The sequence below is a fragment of the Trypanosoma brucei genome, chromosome 7 (genome assembly GCF_000002445.2).
Source record: "Trypanosoma brucei brucei TREU927 chromosome 7, complete sequence".
NCBI lineage: Eukaryota > Euglenozoa > Kinetoplastea > Trypanosomatida > Trypanosomatidae > Trypanosoma > Trypanosoma brucei.
The window spans coordinates 84,501-101,507 of NC_007280.1; the positions used below are offsets into that span (position 1 = coordinate 84,501).

At 44.2% G+C, this 17,007-nt stretch overlaps 5 protein-coding genes across 5 annotated transcripts, besides 12 other annotated features; all 5 read right to left on the reverse strand.

The window, feature by feature from the left end:
* Window positions 1–17,007: part of a sequence feature (sequence corresponds to BAC RPCI93-8P12) that runs on past both edges of the window.
* Window positions 831–1,724, reverse strand: Tb927.7.470 (hypothetical protein; the record flags this gene model as incomplete). Its single annotated transcript, XM_840578.1, has 1 exon — window positions 831–1,724. One exon carries the CDS (start codon window positions 1,722–1,724, stop codon window positions 831–833), a length of 894 nt encoding a protein of 297 aa, XP_845671.1.
* Window positions 1,970–2,009: a microsatellite.
* Window positions 2,043–2,081: a microsatellite.
* Window positions 2,275–2,303: a microsatellite.
* Window positions 2,599–2,619: a sequence feature (AT_rich).
* Tb927.7.480 (hypothetical protein, conserved) lies at window positions 2,850–5,654 on the reverse strand (the record flags this gene model as incomplete). Its single annotated transcript, XM_840579.1, has 1 exon — window positions 2,850–5,654. The coding sequence occupies one exon, from the start codon at window positions 5,652–5,654 to the stop codon at window positions 2,850–2,852; it is 2,805 nt and encodes a 934-aa protein (XP_845672.1).
* Window positions 6,099–6,120: a microsatellite.
* Window positions 6,140–7,771, reverse strand: Tb927.7.490 (hypothetical protein, conserved; the record flags this gene model as incomplete). Its single annotated transcript, XM_840580.1, has 1 exon — window positions 6,140–7,771. One exon carries the CDS (start codon window positions 7,769–7,771, stop codon window positions 6,140–6,142), a length of 1,632 nt encoding a protein of 543 aa, XP_845673.1.
* Window positions 8,092–8,120: a sequence feature (AT_rich).
* Window positions 8,287–8,338: a sequence feature (A-rich).
* Window positions 9,176–13,891, reverse strand: Tb927.7.500 (hypothetical protein, conserved; the record flags this gene model as incomplete). Its single annotated transcript, XM_840581.1, has 1 exon — window positions 9,176–13,891. The coding sequence occupies one exon, from the start codon at window positions 13,889–13,891 to the stop codon at window positions 9,176–9,178; it is 4,716 nt and encodes a 1,571-aa protein (XP_845674.1).
* Window positions 14,576–15,646, reverse strand: Tb927.7.510 (hypothetical protein, conserved; the record flags this gene model as incomplete). The annotated part of the gene is made up of 1 exon (XM_840582.1): window positions 14,576–15,646. The coding sequence occupies one exon, from the start codon at window positions 15,644–15,646 to the stop codon at window positions 14,576–14,578; it is 1,071 nt and encodes a 356-aa protein (XP_845675.1).
* Window positions 15,919–15,956: a microsatellite.
* Window positions 16,181–16,226: a sequence feature (A-rich).
* Window positions 16,381–16,416: a sequence feature (AT_rich).
* Window positions 16,567–16,624: a microsatellite.

The following is a 17,007-nucleotide window of genomic DNA, read 5'->3' on the forward strand; positions in this document are numbered from 1 at the left end:
CCAAATTAAATACAACCAATGCAACTCCACGGGTAAGCGAAAGGGTCAAACTAAGTTTTACGTGTCTCTCTCCCCTGATATATAAACATAGTTTTATATATAACTAATAAGGGAGAGCAACCATCATTTCAATCGGTTTCGTCATGTTCTCCCCTTCCCAACTTCCAAAAGAACAGCGTATTCACCACACAGCTAATCACTTACCCTAGAAGCACAAAGTTCAATACGCCGAGCAAAGTTAAGGCGTCATGGGGAAGGCGCAGGAAGCAAAAAAAAAAAAGCAACCTATGATAGGAAATACTTAATGTGCACCTTCAGAATAAACGCATTGAGATTCTTCCTGAACAAAACGGTTACTAAATAATGACTTTCACTCCACAGAGGAAATCGGTGAAAGGCGCATAATTGGGGAGAAATAAACACAACCCCTCCCCCTAAATTACACGCACACAGCAAATGTAGCAATTGGACTGATGGCGTCTCCTTCCTTTTGCCCTCTTAGCCCTCTTGAACGCCAGTTCTCCCATACCTCATCTCCTGCAACCTAGTATTTATTTTCCACACAACGGCACATTAAAAGAACATTTAAAAGATATCCATGCAGAACCGCAAATACGTTACTCGTCACCTTATTTTAAACAGCGGGTCATCCGACAAAACAGAAACGCCGGGGAAGGTTTATGCACAAAGTGGACGACACCGCTTCCACTTACGTTTTTTTTTCTTCGCTTTTCTTTTTCTCTGCCCTGCTATCGTATCCCATCCCTCCTCTCATTACACTGAAGTTGTTTTGTTATTTCATATCATTGTAACATTCCTGACGCATTTACTCATAGTTGCGTTGGTTTTTGCATTCCGCCATCCCTCCCGTCATTACAAGCCACTTCTCCACTTGCCATTCCTTCCCGAGACATTACATTTACTCTATTATGCGGATCCATGTCTTCCAACTCCACATTATAGGCATCAGATCCACACTTTTGTACGGTTTGACCGCTAGACGCATACATCTCCGCACATTTCATATGCTGCCTGTACGCCAGTTCAGAGTTAATGGAATTGCGTAGGAATTCCACGCACTGTTTGTCGCGAATACGTTCCCTCGTGCACGAGGTTAATAGGTAATAAAAAAGCAAAATGGGATATAAGAAAAGGACTACAACCGCCACCACATCGAAGGTATTGTCGCTGTTCATCATCCTTTCAACGAAATGCTGCCTTTTGTCTGGAGGGAAAAGTGCAGGATCTTCCCCCTGAATGAAAGGAGGCAAAATAGCTGAGAGTGAGGAAAAGGAAAGCCTCTTTAGAGATTCTCCATCAACACCCGCCACACCAAAACGCACAAGAGTTTGAGCCGCATATGTGGGCCCCTCATCTTCTGCACCACAGAAAGATTTCTCATCCGCAACCCTAGTATCCCAACTGCAGTATTCTAGTAGTTCAAATTGCGATGTTCGATTGAATTCCCCCTTGGGGAGTTGTGTGAGAATACCAAGTGCTTTCTCAATGAATTCGTCTGCATCGAATTGAGTAAATGGAGTGTCCACGATGCAAGCAAATAGGATTACATTTTGATTCAGCAACATGGTGTCACCGTCAATGGGTGGTACACTTATTGTGTTTGATCCATTGCTTTCTTGAGGAGCGGCGGCAATCGGTCGTAAAAACACAACTGCAAAAACTAGAGAAAGCACCATGCAGAGGGCAAGTGAATATCGGGTCATTGCTTTTTTTTTTTTGAATATTGTTTTGTTATTATTTTATTGACTCCTTCCTCTTCCCCTTCCTTGTTCGCGTTGTACCTTTACCCTCGCTGCTCTTTGTTTGTTTTGTGCCAGTGTTGTAACACATAAGCATACGAAAGTCGTAATGCGCCGGAGAAAAGTGAGCGGAAGGGAGAAGAAAAATTATATATAGCGAAGTAAAGTGGATAAGGGGTGAAAGGAAAGAATAGAAATAGAAGATGGAAAATAATGATGAGAATAATAACAATAACAATAATAATAATAGAAAGCGGCTGCTCGAAACGTCACGAACAGAACACACACACACAAACACACAAACATACATACATAAATACAAGTACGCCTATATATATATATATGCTCACACCCAAGTTGCCGTCAACGATTTTTTCTTTTTTTCGCCCTTGAACGGAACAGCGATGGTTTTCAAAGATGGGGAAGGGGAACAGCAGCAGAAAGAAAGAAAAAAAACTTTCTACCTTTTCGGTGCTGCGCGCTACGACGACCCGTTACAAGGGAATTCGCAAAAAACAACAACAACAACAACAACAATAACAAACAAACAAGCGGAAGGGCAACGTAAGTATTATTACAACAATGTAAACAAAAGACACAATCACAATCACAATCACAATGAGAAGACGAAGGTGACGAAACGCACGAAAATGCGAAATATGAGGAAGGAAAAGAAGGAGCTGTTCCTTTGCGACAAATAAACAAAACAAACACATGCATCTAACACTTTTGCACCCAACGCCACTACACTCCCCTTTATGCTTTGAAAAATAAAACAAGAAAAACAACGAAAACACAAGCACTCATGCTCAAGAGGATAAAAGGGAGCAAGGAGAAGTTTTTTAAATTTTTTTTTAAAGGTTCACTAACTTTATTAACTGCCAAAACATGGAGTTACAGAATACAGGCGCGCACACGAAGAAAGAAAACAAGTAACCCCTCTCCCACCCCCCACCCCCCAAAAAATACGTAACGTAGTGGTCACATTCCAATATATCCATACATTAATCCATCCTGTCATGCACGTGAATACATAACCAACACCAATAACAACGAAAAAAAAAAAGGAGCTTCATTTAATCAACTTCATCAACTGCCAATGCGGCTCCTTTCGAAGGCGTTTAGTTGCGATGTGGCTTCCATGGTCTTTTTCAATTGCGTGCAGAATAGATTAATACCAACAAGAATAGCAATGCTCATATTCATGTCGTGATTGATTGTAAAATCTTTTGGAGCAAGCAAGAAACTTGCATTACGCGGCGCTGTTAGCTCCTCACAATCAAGTAGTTCGTCCAATCGTAGCGTATCGCCAAAAGAAAGACTCATTTCATTTGCATCATGCGCAAAACTCGCACCATCAAAAGTGCAGCTCATGTCCAGGAAATTATGGTTTGGAAACTTTCCAAGTTTTATCTGCACCGCATTTCTCCTCAATCCCGCAATAATATCCTCGTACACACTTTTAAAAGCGGCCCTCAACAGCACAGTTAACTCGCGGAGTTTCGAGTAGTGTTCCGCAGCCAAGTCATAAGACCATTCCATTGGTTTGTGGACCGCGTCTACGAAGTCTTGCATCACATGAACGGAGTATTTGTCAATTTCCCGCACAACAGGTTGTATTGTTGCGAACACTTGCTGGATCTCATGATCCATTCCCCCTGGCCGCTGCCTGTGTGTGTGTAATAATCCAAGTAAAATAATATCCACAGAGGCTGCGAGGCGCCGCAAGACGGGAACAAACTCCTCTTGACCACGCGCAGGATACGGTATACCGTGAAGAATAGGTTCTGTTGCCGCTACTCCCATGCACACGCGTACCGATTTCAACGTTTCCCACACCGCCTCCCTCCGTCCCTTAATCCTTAGCAAAAGTGACATTATTTCACTTCCCTCATCGTCTCCTTCACCAACTGGGGGATGGACGAGTCCCATAAGTTCCGAAAAGTTCTCTGACAATGCTTTCACCACACATACTTCCGTATTGTGCAACACCTTGATTGGGTCTACAGGGAATATGAACACAACTATCGCGTAATATGACATCACTGAAAATGCATTTGATACGAGTCGACTGAGTGTGAGACGGAAGTCAGAGACCACGTGCAGAGAAGGTGGAAGTGTTATTGCGCAATGAAGAGCACAACTAGCATAGGCTGGAGCTACACGCGCAAAAAGTGCGATGAATACCCCAAAAAGCACGCAGACGAACGATTCCCAACCATGATGATAGTTCCGGTCGACAGCATACGCCAGGGATGTGGAAAAGAGAAGTCCCGCAACACGCTGCACTCCACTCATTATAGACTCACCAGCTGTGGGTAAGCCCACACCCATGAGAATAGTCATGCCGAAATAGTAAACATTCTCCTTGTCGATGTAAAGTGAATACGCACACCCAACAATATACGCACAAGCAATTTTAAAAGCGTTCTTGAATACGCGTACATCATGGGGTGTGGCTAATGTGAAACGATTTTTGATCATCTTAACGAAGCCGTGGAAGACATCTAAGAAGAAAAACTCAATGAAGCGTCGCGATCCCGATTTGAATCGCGAAGGGTCAAAATTTCGGAGGTTTTCCGCATATTTGTGGATTTCCTCGCCTAACAAGATCATCATATGATGGGCAAATACCAGGTGCATATACCAAACAGTATCCTCAGGTACAAAATCGTGCGCCATGGTGTCGTAGTGTAGCTTGTCAAGTGCTGATTGAAGGTTAGATGTTGCAGTGGCGAATTCGTCGAAAGGAACCCGCTCGATAACATCACGGGGTTCGAGCACCGTAGAGAGCTGCTCCATAGTGTTACTCAAGGCATCACAAAAACAATTCACGGAGTCGTTGAGTCGCTCAAGCGCCGTGCTCATTATCGCGTCTTCGCCCATTTTTTCAGTGCTCCTGTGCCGGTGCTTTCGATATGCCCCTTCTGCACTCATTATACGCGCCACTGCTGTAAGGCCGTGTAACATAGGCATAACGTCCTGCAAAACCTTTAAGCGTTCCCTCCGCAATTCTAACTGACGCGTGGAAACCCACACCTCGTAGGAGACGTAGGTTAGTTGGCCGGGAATGGTAATGAAACAGTCTTGCAAGGGATCTGAGCTTAGCTTTGGGAGTGTTAATTGAACTTCTAACGGATCCTTCGACCAACAAACCTTCGCTGCGTCGCGTACGATGGCGGCTAAATACCCGCAAGCCTTTGCCATCTCTCTGTCCACACGACGGTTCATACTTACTGGAAGAAGAATCGCCTGTAACTGTGCGAAAAATGCACTCATAATTATGTCACGCCCAACAAGCAAAGCTGTGAGGGCGCTCCACTCTTCTTTCGATCGCTGCACTTCCATAACGATGATCGTAAACAAAACGGCCTGTCGCCTGCACCGCAAGTTACCCGTGAGTCCAACAGCAAAACAACCGAGGAAAGCTAAGGACCACCACAGCGCTTCGTTTTTAGGTATATCAAACAAACTTAAGAAACTGCCCCATATCGTGCTCCAAACCCCGACTTGGACTAATGTGATGGTAAAGGAAACTTGTTCCCCGACGGTATCTTGGCTATTGGCCACACCTAAAAGCCCGAGGACAGCATACATGGGAAGTTTCTCCTTGTAGAAGTGTGAAATTAGCATCAGAGGGAGCGCAGCAACCAACGTGATGCGCAACGCCAGCATTGCGGAGTATCTACAATTGGGAGATTTTATGGTTTTCCAGAAGGAAGTGATTGTTCCTGAATCGTCGCCGAGGTTTTTCCATACATGAAGAACCGGTTTTTCAGCATCCGTTCCGCTAATTGGACCCGCCGATCGCGTAGAAGTGCTCTCCGGAAGTTTTTTCCCGTACACGTCCCCTTTTATTGGTTCGGCCGCGCTGCAACGCCTGGAGGGTCGCATTACTCATGCAATGCAGGCAGCAGTCGCTTGCCCCGCGCACCAACGTTAACACGTATCACCCCAAGGGCCCTTCCAGTCCCCTCTTTTTTTTTTTTTGGTGCTTCCTTCACCTACACCAACCCTTTCATTGGGAAAGAGTTCACCTCGAAAGAAATGTGTGTGTTCATAAAGAACACAGAGAAGTATTGGAGAAAGGAAATGCTTGGGTAGTAACAAAAGTCTGAAAACAACAACAACAACATCAACATTATAGTATTTTCCATTCCAATAACAAATACGGCAAAGGAATAGTTATTATCACAATAGTGAGATAAACAAAAAGACGACGATGGCACATGTTTCAAAATTACTGAGTGGGAGGGAGGACGAAGCCGGGTTGTGATATGGTGAACGAGCAAGGGACTCTTCAGTCTCCCATTCACCTACAACACAGCAACAAAACCCCAAAAACAAAAACAAAAACAAATAAACACACGTTTTGCCAGTTAATACGTGTGACCGTTGAGCACACTATTGTCTGCCAGCGCCGAGATTCTCATTTTCCTCGCATCGCCGCGACCGCTTTCCACGCATGAAAATAATTGCTCTCGCGCCCGTCGCTCCCTCGTAGATATTTGCTGCCGTTTCACGTGCTCCACGCGCTCGCAAATATAAACAGGAACTTCCCCGTGGTTCTGCAAGCGCAAGATATGCCTTTGTTCCGTTGTGAAACAGTGACCAGCTGTAACATGTTTAACGTTACGAGAAACAGCGAGAGTTGAAGGGTTGGAAGATAACGTACTTCCGTGGCTGGGCGTATCACCGCAGGAATGTGTGCTTTGAGTGGCGGGTGCATAAGGACTACTACTGCAACTGCGTATGTCTCGCATGCTTGACAGTGTTCCATCACTTCGCGGTATAGGTATTTTCTGTTGTTTTGGGCACACCTTCCCTTCCACTGGTAGTTTAAAATCATTTATGTTTTCTATGAGTTCACGCATACACTCTTCTTCAGTTACCATTAGCGACTTACTCGTTATATGATGTATCATCAACTGGCGGTGAGCATCAATAAGCTCCAACGACACGTGGGATTCCCTTTCAATTTGGGTGCGCTGTGTTGCTTCTGTTTCATACAATAATGTTTGAACGAAAGGTAACAAACGCACGTGCTTTTTATACAAAATCGGGCTTTCCATATTTACACATACTGTCTTCACCGACCCTTTCACTACGGGAGAACACTCATCGCTGTCCGTGCTGCTATCCTTTATGTAATTTCCGTTAACCCAAACCTTCTTCTTTTCTTCAATAAGTTTTTCTTGTGACTGCGCCACTAGAGTTTGGTTGTTGAGTTCTGATAACACCGATGACGGTGTGTAATGTGGCGTGGCAGCGCTAATAACCGCGGTTACTTCTTCACGCGCGGCAACAACAAATGATGTAAAGTAAATTCGCTCCTCCGAAACAATAACATACCGTTGAATTGTCTCCTCCGCGATACATCGCAGAAGCCACAAAAACTGCGTATCTTCGCGAGCTTCTATGAATATTTGTTCGGGTGTGCAACATTCACCCTTAAAATCGGAGGGCGATAGTTCATAATTGGACGGTCTCCGGGACATTCCGCTAAGAAGTGGTTTTGAGGGAACATCATTAGTTATTCCATCATTTGTTAATAATTCTATACGTCCAGTTCCCAGGGCGTGTGGCATTAACTCCTCATGTATGGAACGTTGCTGACGGAAATGCATACCGGTATTTGAGGACGGGCATAACTGTTGTATAGCTGCTAATTTCCCTTCGCAGAATGCAATGGCGGCATCCACCTTGCCGACTAAACTCAGCGCTTCCACCAGTGGTGCTTCTTTTCCAGTGCCGCAGTTGCCTTTCCGTTGCGGTAATTTTCTTTCACGACTCGCATTCGCAGCAAATGCAACACCTGCGGAGAATTTCTTCCCACCACGTCGTTTCTTTTCCAAATCCACCAATTTCGTGTCTCCCGCAAGCAGTTGGTACGCCGTAATTATTCCTTCTCCAAATATTATCTGATCACCAGCGAGGCGATGCACTATTGCCCTGTCGAGATTCCGTAAACGATGTGAATAAACCGCTGCATTTGCTTCTAATTTTGTCATTTCACTGCCTTTCAAAATATGCGCAAGGGGGACAAACCTCCTTTTCCTCTTCTTTTTTTCCACTCGTTCCTTCTCAATGAAACGTTAAACAGCATGAAATGGGAAAAAGAGGAGAGGGAAAAAGAAAAAATATATATAGAAACAGAAATGAGTTTGATGTAGAATTTCAAAATATTTCCCCCCCTTACACATTGCTAGAGGTTCTTAAAGAATAAATAATAGCAATAATAGAAGACTATTGTGATACCATGAAAACATGCCGGCACGTGAACATACAAACACCGTCATCAAAACCCATACACACATACACATACACGCACATATAAATTTATAAATTTATTTATTTATTCAATACCGTACAAAATGAGCACACAAATACAGATCTCTTAAAGGTAATTTTATCTCTTTGGGTAAATGTGGCACGGGATATGGCCTATGAAGACACAAGAAAAGAAGTGCTAGGTATGAAAAAAAAAATAGGCGAACGAAGTACCGCATAAGCAACTGAAAAAGTCAAAAAAAAAGAATAGGTGAAAGAAGAAGAAATAAGAAAACAAAATAAAGAAAGGTCCCTCACATATAAGAGGAACTGGAGGTGTTAAGTGTTACTTTCATCCCGAAACGGATATGAGGTAAATGTAACACGAAAAGAAATAACCGTAAGAAAAGAGTGTTGGAACTATTGCCAACATCCCGTTGGGACTCATACAAATAATAAATAGCAACAAAGAAAAAGACGATAAGACAGAAATTGAAAGGAAAAGAGAGAGTAACAGATAAACTGCACCATCCCGTTAGATGGCGCCAGCAATCATGCCATAAACAAATCAAAATACAAAATGGAGAAGGAACGCGGGTGTCAAAAATATGAATTGGGGGTAATGGGAAACGGGAAGGAAAAAAAAAAAGAACATCATTCAATAAGGGGCTTTGCTGAGAGTCTTGGTTAAAAAAAAATAAAAAAACAAAAAGGAATAGCACCGTTAAACAGAACGAATCGTCCCTAATATCCGTCTATTCTTTTTTTGTCAACCCCCCCCAAAAAAAGATATTCAGTCACTACACCTTTTCCGAGATTTTAAAAGAATAAATAATACATATGTATGTATTTATTTATTCTTTCCTCTCTTGACTCTTTGTTTTATTAATGAACACTATCAAAGGCAATTGCGACCTTTTTTTCTCTTTTATTTTTTTTGTTGCTTCGACACTCAAATGGGTCTTACCTCTCTCCCCTCTGGCGATATAAAGTGCCCGTTAAAACAAAAGAGAGGAGGAGGGGAGGGAATAAATACAAAGAGCAAAATCTACACACATTCATTAGCAATACACGATGGAAGGAAAAAAAAAGCACGCAACTTCATCAACAAATGATAACACCAATTCAAGCAACCACTGTAGGTTTTACTCGCCGTCAACGAAACGGACATCCTTCTTTCCATACTTTTCACGTCTTCTTTGAATGGTTCGATGGAGGAAACTTTTCAACGCAGTCCTTATGGCGCTCTCGGCCTTTTCCACACTTATTCCCATGTCTTTAAGCAAATCATCTTGCTTGTAACCCATAGATCCCTCATTTCCAGCACATGGAAGAGAAATCTCCTGGTGTTTAGTTGTCATGAGTTTTTGCGGTTGCGGCCGTCCCGGATGGTCAACAGAAAATTGTTCAGCAAAGCAGATATCACCAATTGATACGACAACAGAGGCAGGAGGTGTAATGTACTGCACCCGATTGCTTAGCACCCAATAACTCAGAACCTCATCCATGGGGTATGATTTCACTTCATCAAGTAATTGAGGGGGTGGTGTGCCCTCAAAGAGAGCGAGCGCATACCTGCCAGTGCGAACCGCACCATCCTCAGGAAACATCTTCAACAACGTCCAACCCACTTGCTCGACAAGAAGTTGTCTGCCTTCGTATTTTGGTATGGTGTCCAAGTTTGTTATTCTCAATAGATACTTTTCAGCAACGGTAAAAGGGTGCGCCTTCACCATCCTTATTGCTTTGATGGGGTCATCGAAGTGTGGTGCACCAACATCCGACGACCAGCGAAATTTTTTGGTGTATGCTATGTTATTATGACCATTTATGTTGATGGATGTAACGACAACGTAAAGAGCTTCCCTTGTGCACATACCATGTACAGCCTCCGTGAGAATAAAGAAACCACGATTGGGGTCGTACGGCACAATGCTGCTGAAGTCCCGAAAGGATTGTGACCTTTGCTGGCCAAATGCCCTCATGGGTTCACCAATATCAGTATAATGAAACGACTTGCTGGTGTCAAGTGCTTCGCGTACAGAAAACAACTCCACTTCTCCATTCGATAGCGGAGGCTCTCCGGGGTACTCAAAGGACGGTGCGTTCGGGTCAGAACCGACACACCATGAAATAAATCCACATGGATGACATTCGGCACGTGACTTCAACGGTTGCAGAAGCTTGTCGTAAAGCGCTGCTGCATCAAACTTTCCCTCTGCGACTGCATGTTGGCGCTGTTTGGAGCTCCTGTACGATGTAAGAATGGAGGTGGGGCCTGAGAGCCTGTCAACATGCACCGACCGCGCTTCGGGTTCTCGGGGATCGCCTAATCGGATGCGTGAAAGGAAGTTTCCGACCGGTGCTAGCGTATGGATGGGAAGACTGACGTGGCCAAACGTGGTGGGGCCACATTTTGGGTTTGTAATGTATTCGATGATAACAATGGCATAAGTGTTGTTAGTAACCATAATATCATCAAATTTGATGTCAAAGGTTGGTGATGTACCATTCCCACCACTTTTCTGATAACCAATAGCATTTGGTGGTCTCATGAACAGCTCACAATCAGAGGAGTCATTCACCAGCCCCTTTGTTTGACGGCTGATATAGTTGACAAAGTAAACCAAAACGCGAGCACACAAACAGTTCGGTGGTAGTCCAACAATTTTGTTAACACGCAAATCCACAGACGCAAAAGCCTCCCTTTCACTTCCAATTTTACGAGAGCTCGGTGCATCGCCCTCACTGCGGAGACCAAGCAAAACACAAGCAGATAGAGGTGAGACTCTCTCCTCCACTGGAAACCTCTGCGACCCCGAGCCACCAGTAATTTTGTCCCCATTTCCATCGTTGTTGCGACCGCGGTTACGCGTACCCGAGGCACCATTGGTTTTGGTGTCGGAACGTTCACCTTTCGAGGAAACACAACCTCCATTTGATTGACATGTCACGGCACCGGTATGATCCCTACCATCCCTTCCGTCCATACCGCCACGTCGAAACCGCCTCAATGTTGCAGTTGAGTTCTGAGGATCTGAGGGAGATGTAGTTTCCCTTTCCTCCTTGTATTCACGTGGATACGGCCTCAATGTTGCAGTTGAGTTCTGAGGATCTGAGGGAGATGTACTTTCCCTTTCCTCTCTGTATTCACGTGGATACGGCCTCAATGTTGCAGTTGAGTTCTGAGGATCTGAGGGAGATGTAGTTTCCCTTTCCTCCTTGTATTCACGTGGATACGGCCTCAATGTTGCAGTTGAGTTCTGAGGACCTGAGGGAGATGTAGTTTCCCTTTCCTCCTTGTATTCACGTGGATACGGCCTCAATGTTGCAGTTGAGTTCTGAGGATCTGAGGGAGATGTAGTTTCCCTTTCCTCCTTGTATTCACGTGGATACGGCCTCAATGTTGCAGTTGAGTTCTGAGGATCTGAGGGAGATGTAGTTTCCCTTTCCTCCTTGTATTCACGTGGATACGGCCTCAATGTTGCAGTTGAGTTCTGAGGACCTGAGGGAGATGTAGTTTCCCTTTCCTCCTTGTATTCACGTGGATACGGCCTCAATGTTGCAGTTGAGTTCTGAGGATCTGAGGGAGATGTAGTTTCCCTTTCCTCCTTGTATTCACGTGGATACGGCCTCAATGTTGCAGTTGAGTTCTGAGGATCTGAGGGAGATGTAGTTTCCCTTTCCTCCTTGTATTCACGTGGATACGGCCTCAATGTTGCAGTTGAGTTCTGAGGATCTGAGGGAGATGTAGTTTCCCTTTCCTCCTTGTATTCACGTGGATACGGCCTCAATGTTGCAGTTGAGTTCTGAGGATCTGAGGGAGATGTAGTTTCCCTTTCCTCCTTGTATTCACGTGGATACGGCCTCAATGTTGCAGTTGAGTTCTGAGGATCTGAGGGAGATGTACTTTCCCTTTCCTCTCTGTATTCACGTGGATACGGCCTCAATGTTGCAGTTGAGTTCTGAGGATCTGAGGGAGATGTAGTTTCCCTTTCCTCCTTGTATTCACGTGGATACGGCCTCAATGTTGCAGTTGAGTTCTGAGGACCTGAGGGAGATGTACTTTCCCTTTCCTCTCTGTATTCACGTGGATACGGCCTCAATGTTGCAGTTGAGTTCTGAGGACCTGAGGGAGATGTACTTTCCCTTTCCTCCTTGTATTCACGTGGATACGGCCTCAATGTTGCAGTTGAGTTCTGAGGACCTGAGGGAGATGTAGTTTCCCTTTCCTCTCTGTATTCACGTGGATACGGTTTCAATATTGCAGTTGAGTTCTGAGGACCTGAGGGAGATGTAGTTTCCCTTTCCTCCCTGTATTCACGTGGATACGGCCTCAATGTTGCAGTTGAGTTCTGAGGACCTGAGGGAGATGTAGTTTCCCTTTCCTCTCTGTATTCACGTGGATACGGTTTCAATATTGCAGTTGAGTTCTGAGGACCTGAGGGAGATGTACTTTCCCTTTCCTCCTTGTGTGAAAAACTTTTTTTTGTCACTGGCGGGACTGGGGAGGCTGCTAATACCACTTTTCCGTTTTCGTCATAATTTTGTCGTTGCGTTTTAGTGTGTTGAATTGTCTCAGATGCTTTATCGACCCCTGTTTTAGCAGACATGCGGGGTCTAAGGTTTACTGCAGAAACACTGGGATCGTTCATGTTTTCTACCGTTTTGTTCGCAGCTGGCGGTTGCGACTCGAGACGATTCAAGTACGCTTCAGCTTCGCCTAAATCATCTGATGCTTTATCGGATATAAACCCTCGGAGTATAGGATCATCTAAATTTATGTGCTCCACGACCAACGCAACCGCCATATCCACCGGTGGTTTCCTAAGTTTGCTTACCCATGGTCCTTCATACAAAGCATTCACAGATGACCATGCGAACAAGCGCCCGCGGTATAGCAAATGTATTATGAACACGTGTAAGTCGTTGCATTCCGTTACGAAGAATTCCACTGGTTGCCCGAAAGAGGCATCAAATGATTTATTGTGCTCGCGCTTCATGTTGATGCTTCTGTATAGCCTGTGCCTAACTTCATGCAGGACTCGGGGCCCTTGACTTGAAACTACCTTGTACTCTTCCACACAAACGGTAAATTCGGTAGCTGGTGCGGTGATATCCATATCCTCAATGCCTTTAATGTTTAAACCGTATTTTCCCACACACAGCGATGAGGTTTTAACCATTCGATTGAACTCAATAACGCAAACCTCTTCCCTGTTCCGGTTCCGTGTTGCCTCTCCACTGTTTAGTAGTTGATCCACCGCATCCGCATCCGCAGCCTCACCGAAACCGTCAAACAGCTCTTTTTCCCACTTTCCCGTTTCCGCCTTTCTGACTTTTGCCGGTGGAAGAGTCTCATCGTGATTAGGTCTGTCGTGCTGCTTTTCTTTCAGAGGTCGAGCCGTTATCGCGGATCTAAGCATGTCTCGTATCAAAGCAATATCTTTTCTCGTGTCCGCAATCACCCTTTCGTTAAGGGCTGCAGACTCCATTTGCTGAAGTGCCCGCTCCCGCATGTAAAGTTCCCTCGATGGAAGAAAAAGATTCAACCTTTCATTGGGTAGAGGCCTCAAATGTAACTGGCTGCTGGTCGAACTCACATCACGTCGATTCGTAGAGTTGTGGTTTGCACCTCCAATAATCTTCGGTAAGTCGAATGTGACCTTCTGAGAAGTTTCCTCATTGTAAAAAGAAACATCACACGACTTAACGGGCGTGGAGACTGCGAAAAGTTGAGACGCCGGAGACTCTTGCAGGTATTTGCCTTCAATTAGTAAGAAGCACTGAGGGACATGCTGTTGAGGCTTTAAAAAGCGTGAGTCTTCACTTATTCTGCCACAGTTGTCGCATTCACGCATTCCCCACCAGGCAAACAGTCAACTAACTAACTAACCAACCCCAGTTGCGTCCCTCGGTTCCACCAATTGCGTGCAAACCTATTACCAACGTTTGTTTTAACGTGCTCGATCCTCACCCTACTACAATGTAAACAATAATAACAACGTCCGGGGAATGGAAACATCAATGTACGCAGGTAAAAATAGGCAATAACAATAACAATAAAAAAGAGATTTATGCGAGTTAGTGAGACAAAGACCCCATTCCACGTTACTTCCACTGCCACACGTACGGCATACAACCTGCACCGATATCAGCCCCCGCACACACGCAGTTAAAATAACAACAGGAAAAAAAAGCGTGAATGGCCATAACAGTCATGGGTTAGGGCACGGCAGTTGCTCTCTCCGGCACGACAATAGACGGTGTGAGAATAGCCCAACTTCACCCAACAAAAGACAAACAAATTCAACTTTAGAGGGCCCCACCATTTCCCCCTCTTTAAGAGGTTAACGATATTAAATATTGAAACCGAGACCCGTAAGCAATAAAATAAACGAGCAAATAGAAGATAGCGCAATGTTATTACGATGTGGTCATTCTTCCCTTCTACCTTCCCCGTGTGCGTATTTAAATGATTCCCCAAAGTCACTAAGCGGCAGCACTTGTGCCTGTGCAATCATCACCACCTTCATCCAACTCCGCTACCCGCCACTGTTCAAAGCAGAGAGCGGCCCATTTTCATCAAGCACATCAACTTTTGTAAGTTCAACACCGAAACATTCCATGAGCCGCCCCTCAAGCTCACTTCTGCGCTTTTTCCACGTAGAGGTAATGCGACAAAGTTTACGGTTGGGTGACTCGATTCGAGCCGCAAGTAACTCACCATCTATACGCTGCACTTCCCCTTCAGGGGCGAATGTGGCTTCCTTCGCCGCAGTGTTGTTAGCATCGAGAAGACGTTTAAGATCTATATGAAACGTACAAGCCCAATCAACCTCAAAACGGGGATGCGTGCTTCGCTCACTCTGCCCAACGTAGTGACGGAGAGTGTGCATATGTCGCAAAACTAAAATTTCATCACTGCTGTTTCTCTCCTTTCCACACGCACCTCCCTCGGTATAGACATAAACTGCCCATGAAACATCTTGCATATGTTTGCACCATGAGAAACGGAGCGCATCAGTAACATGCTGTGTTGAAAAGAAAGCAACAGACTGCACCATGTATTGCATCAAGCGCAACGCTTTGCTGTGAACTGTGTATTTGGGTGCATATCCGCCACCGCCGTTTTGGATATTTGTGACCGCATCCGTCTCGCCGCCCGCGCCACCATTTTCGGTATTTGCTTCAGTGGCACGCATCATGCCACTTTCAAGCAGCACAGTCATGAGAAGCGATGATGAGTCAGGGATGTCTTTTTGCTGCTTTTCCCATTCAGACTTTATGACGCTTGAGTCTTCCCCACACAACTCTACAAGTAACTCCAGGGATTCGCGAACGCGCTCATTTCTGTCCGAAAAATACTTGCTTTCGTCTTCCTTATCTTTCAGCACCAATACACTCACATGGTCCTGCTTTTCCCGATAGTAATTATTTCTGTTTGGGGCTGCCACATATACTTGCGTTCTGGGGAAGTCTCGCGTGACACCTGTGGGATCCTTTCCAATGTCTCCAAGAAGTCGCCCCCTCCAGGATTCCTTTTTTTCATCCATTAATCCAACGAAACTGCAACGCACATCCGTTGAGCTTTCGGTTGAACATCCGCTTCCCATCGTAACCCTTTCAATACATCAACGAACGAACAAAAAAAAAAAAAGAGGATTCGGAGAAGACAAGAAGGAAAAAGGTAAGGAATAAAGTGACAAACCAACGTTTGCAAAACAAGTGCTCCTTCCCGTAGACACCCACGCACACAAACACACACATGACTGACATGTGCAGCGGTGTTTGCCCCACAATCACGGGTAAAGTTCTTTTTTCCCCCTTTCTTTTCAACACGGATGCAATGTTAGCAAATCATGTTAAAACTAAACAAATTGACATATATTTATATATTTATATATTTATTTATATTTATTTATTAAAGGAGGAACATGTACCGTATCGAGTAGAATGTGGTGGAAGGAAACGAAGTAGGAGGTGGAAGGTGGTGCCAAAAGAAAAACAACAGGCTACATGGAAACTGGCGCGGGACATAAATTAATCAAACATGAGAAGGAAGGAAAATATTGTGGAAAACCAGGCAAAAAAAAATCTTTTTGTGGGCACGTGAGTGCGTTATTTACAAACATGTGGTGCTCGTGTCGAAAAGACAAAAACAAAAAGAAATTAAACAAAAAAACAAAAAAACAATACTAGTTATAATAGTAACAACATTTGTAACGGTAATAACCGAACATATTCTCTACAGGTTAAAGGGTGGAAAAAAGAGAGAGAGAGAACGTCGCACAGGAGTGAAAAAACAAAAAAAAAACAACTCGATCCGAAATTCACACAAGCAACAATGATAATAATAAAACATAATAAAAAAAAACAATATTAACTCAAAACGTTTTCGCATTCACCACCACCAAAACCGCCCTCTTTTCCTCGCTCCTTTTCCTCCTCTCGTCACATTATTGTAAACGCCGTGAAATCAAACGCATTAAAATACGCGTAGGGGAGTTACATTCACCACCGTATGAACCGGCAGATATAAATAAAAACATATATATATATATATATATGTTTTTATATATATTCATAAATATGTGTGTAAACATACAAACCAGTTACATTTCCAACGCCACACGTCCCAAAGCAATGCAACGGAGACAAAATGTGCAGAGGTGTCGTTGAGGCAGGGAAATATAAACTCAACACAAGTGAAAACAAGAAAAAAAAATCCGTAAACAACATGCTCAGCAGATAGCAAAGAGGACGAAAATGAGCAACACAAATTAGAGGGAGGGGAGGAAGGAAAAAAAAAAGGGAAAACCGCGGAAGCTTATCTTACTTACTTACTTACCCCTTTTTTTTCCATCGGATCATACAAAAGGAGCGTTTCAGCCGCCTCTTTTTTCCTTTTTGCTGCTTTGTTTCTCTCATGTAGAAGCTCAGTGCATTTAAGACAAAGAAAAAAGAATGCGAAAGG